Source organism: Triticum aestivum, chromosome 4D, assembly GCF_018294505.1.
Source record: "Triticum aestivum cultivar Chinese Spring chromosome 4D, IWGSC CS RefSeq v2.1, whole genome shotgun sequence".
In the NCBI taxonomy this organism is placed as follows: Eukaryota; Viridiplantae; Streptophyta; class Magnoliopsida; order Poales; family Poaceae; genus Triticum; species Triticum aestivum.
Window position 1 is genome coordinate 505,467,251 of NC_057805.1, and position 2,689 is coordinate 505,469,939.

The following is a 2,689-nucleotide window of genomic DNA, read 5'->3' on the forward strand; positions in this document are numbered from 1 at the left end:
TTCATTGGACATGCAGCCACACATGGGATCTTCAAACTCTAGCTATAGTTGTTGAATCGTCTTTCCCGGGTTTTTCAATATTGGCATGCTCTCTTTTGATCAGAATGGCACCTCTTTTGATTTGAGCAATTGGCTTTAATAAGCTTGCTGTTGAAACAATATCAGTGAGATACATTTGTTTTCCTCACCTGGCAGCCATCTAGGATTTTTTTTACTGCAAACTTGTTCTGCTCATCATCCTACTTATCTGAGATAAATGGCAGGTACTACCTCTGTACACCAATATAAGATGTTTTTGCAGTTCAAACGTCTTATATTAGTTTACAGAGGGAGTAGTATAGAAGGGTTTGGAGAATATAATAAATGAACTGTGAAACTCTTACTTCCATAAATTTAGACTAGCCTTTACAGTGTTGTAATTGCCAGGTGGAACCAGTGCCTTCACATCTACATGCACATGCTGAAATTACTTTACAAAACAAATTTACAGTGCTGCACACATTTACATTTGTGAACACAGGGAATAGAAGAGAACATGACATGCTCACATCATACAGAGGCAGACCTCCCAATCGAGAGATTCAGCGTTAGGTTAGTAGAACTGCAGAAATCATATGGGACCAAAAGGAAAGCTTTTGTAGGGCGCAGACCCGCCCACTCCTTTGCATTTGTGACAGAGGCCTTGAGTTGCAGGCAGTTTTCGGGGTTTCTCGTACTGGCCGCTTCGATTTCGTAGGAGAACTTCCAGTTCAAATCGCCAGTCCTGAGGCAAACCACGGAAAAGGCATGCCCGAAGGGCGTCATGTTCTTGTTCAGCAGCAGGAAGAGGTGATCGTCCTCTCCGAGAAGAACAAGAAAAGGCAGGGACGCCTCCAAATTCACTTCAAATGGCTGGCCGTAAACGAAGTGCAAGAAATCGGCACTGTGGTGGTCGACGAGGAAGTGGCCTGACCAACGCCCTGTGAAGCCTCTGTATCCACAGCCAGGAATCGGACACGTTGAAGGAGCAAAGAGGCAAGTTTCTTCATGTGTGTTTCGTTGCGTGTAGCTAACCAACTCGCAACAGCCCCACTTGGCGTATGCGCAGGAGGACTTGATTGACTCGACAATCTTCTCCAGTGCAATGTTCCGTGCAAAGATCGCATCATGAGAACAAACATGACACTTGTTGCTGAGCCTGGACCAGCAGGACAAGCATGCTACATGGCCATTCTGGCACTGGAAAATACACAAAACAAGCTGTGATCATGCAATAGATATCTTGCCTCTTATAACAAAAGGTAGTCTTCTCGAAACAAGTGTGTCCACTCTGCCTTTGCAGCTTAATTCGTGCCTTAAATACACGCCAAAAATTATATGGATCACATGGTTTTTAGCTTTATGGAGTTGACTGTATATGTTCAGAAATGTAAACTGTATGTATGTCAGTATGTGTTTAGAACCAGCCATGGAATGGTTTTTGCTGACGATTTCTATCAGTTTCCCTAGGGCAGTGATGCTCGATGATGGTTTTAGCAGCATAGCGCTCTTTCTAGCAGTACAGATGAGTCCTCGGTGTGCTTATAAGCTGTGGTGTTCCATCTAAACTGTTACAGTTTATGAGGTTTGCCTCTTTGTTAGTGACTTATCAACTGAAACATGTAATGACCTTGAGAACAAACCCAGGTACCTATAATGGAGGGAAAGGCACAGCTCGGCGAGGAAGGAATTCAGAGAAAACAATAGACCGTGAGACTTAAACTATATACTCCCTCTGTCCCATAATATAAGAGAGTTTTTTACCCTAGTGTAGTGTGAAAAACGCGCTTATATTATGGGACGGAGGGAGTAGATAAGTGTGATCTTTGTTCCTTACTTGCTTGAAAGTTTGACAATTACTTGGAGGTTCTAGAACCTAAAAGATAGAAACTGCTTCAGAAGGAAATGAAACAGAGCAACTAACCAAAGGGAAATCAGAGTACCTTGAATCCCAAAATTAGTTCTCCTTCCATATGCAGAGATTCAGTTGTCAGGAATAATGGGGACATTGGCTCAAGAATGCATTTTAAAAACTGGTCTGTGGTCACAGTGTCCTAAGGAACAGTGGATAGTAATTGTGCAGTTACCCAACTGCTTCGCTGCCTATCATCGTCTCTGATCCCCTCCTGCCAATTGCCATAGCTATGGATTTTCTTAATTAGCTCAACAGAAGCGATGCCAGCTTAATTAGCGAATTCTAATCGATAATTAGCAGAGGAAAGAATCAAGCAGCAGCGCGATGGATAATTTGGCAGAGCAACATCTTCCTTCCTCCGGTTAATTTTTTAATTTACCTGGTAGAGGGGAGGGCAGAGGGGCTCGAAGCAGATGGAGCAGTCGAGCAGGTCCGGGTCGATCCGCATGCTGATCCCCGCCGCGTCGCCATCCCCGCCGGCGCCGACCCTCCCCACCTCCCGACCGCACCCCGCCACCGCCCTCTCCTCCCGCTCGCCGCCCACGACCTCCAGTCTCCGGGCCTTGGGGGGCGGCCCTCCACCAGCCGCCCCGTCTTCAGGGGCAGGGCCGCCTTCGCGCTTCCTCTTCTCGGACCCGGCGGCGGCGGCGGGTGGAGGGTCTTCGTCGGCGTCGGCGTCGGCGAAGGAGAACTTGGCCATGGAAGGAAAATGGAGTAACCAACCGTATTTCTTCTTTTTTTTTCCTTCTTGGGGGT

General features: G+C 46.5%; 1 protein-coding gene across 3 annotated transcripts; it reads right to left on the reverse strand.

Moving 5' to 3' along the window:
- Positions 1–360: 360 nt before the first annotated feature.
- LOC123099091 (E3 ubiquitin-protein ligase SINA-like 10) lies at positions 361–2,689 on the reverse strand. Of its 3 annotated transcripts, XM_044521232.1 has the most exons (3): positions 2,313–2,689; positions 1,962–2,072; positions 361–1,218 (listed from the first exon to the last, which is right to left on the reverse strand). In XM_044521232.1, the coding sequence occupies exons 1-3, from the start codon at positions 2,631–2,633 to the stop codon at positions 550–552; spliced, it is 1,101 nt and encodes a 366-aa protein (XP_044377167.1). In that variant the 5' UTR covers positions 2,634–2,689; the 3' UTR covers positions 361–549. The 3 variants fall into 3 exon arrangements, with proteins under 3 accessions (XP_044377167.1, XP_044377165.1, XP_044377166.1); XM_044521230.1 differs by lacking the exon at positions 1,962–2,072 and having other exon boundaries at positions 361–1,239; positions 2,313–2,687; XM_044521231.1 differs by lacking the exon at positions 1,962–2,072 and having other exon boundaries at positions 2,313–2,678.

Bases quoted from the DNA above. Each gene is read 5' to 3' on its own strand.
- LOC123099091 (XM_044521232.1), bottom strand. From the start codon at position 2,633: ATGGCCAAGTTCTCCTTCGCCGACGCCGACGCCGACGAAGACCCTCCA. The intron at 2,073-2,312 runs GTAAATTAAAAA...ACTGTTCCTTAG, and splicing joins TCTGCCCTCCCCTCTACCAG to GACACTGTGACCACAGACCA. The intron at 1,219-1,961 runs GTACTCTGATTT...TGTATTTTCCAG, and splicing joins AACTAATTTTGGGATTCAAG to TGCCAGAATGGCCATGTAGC.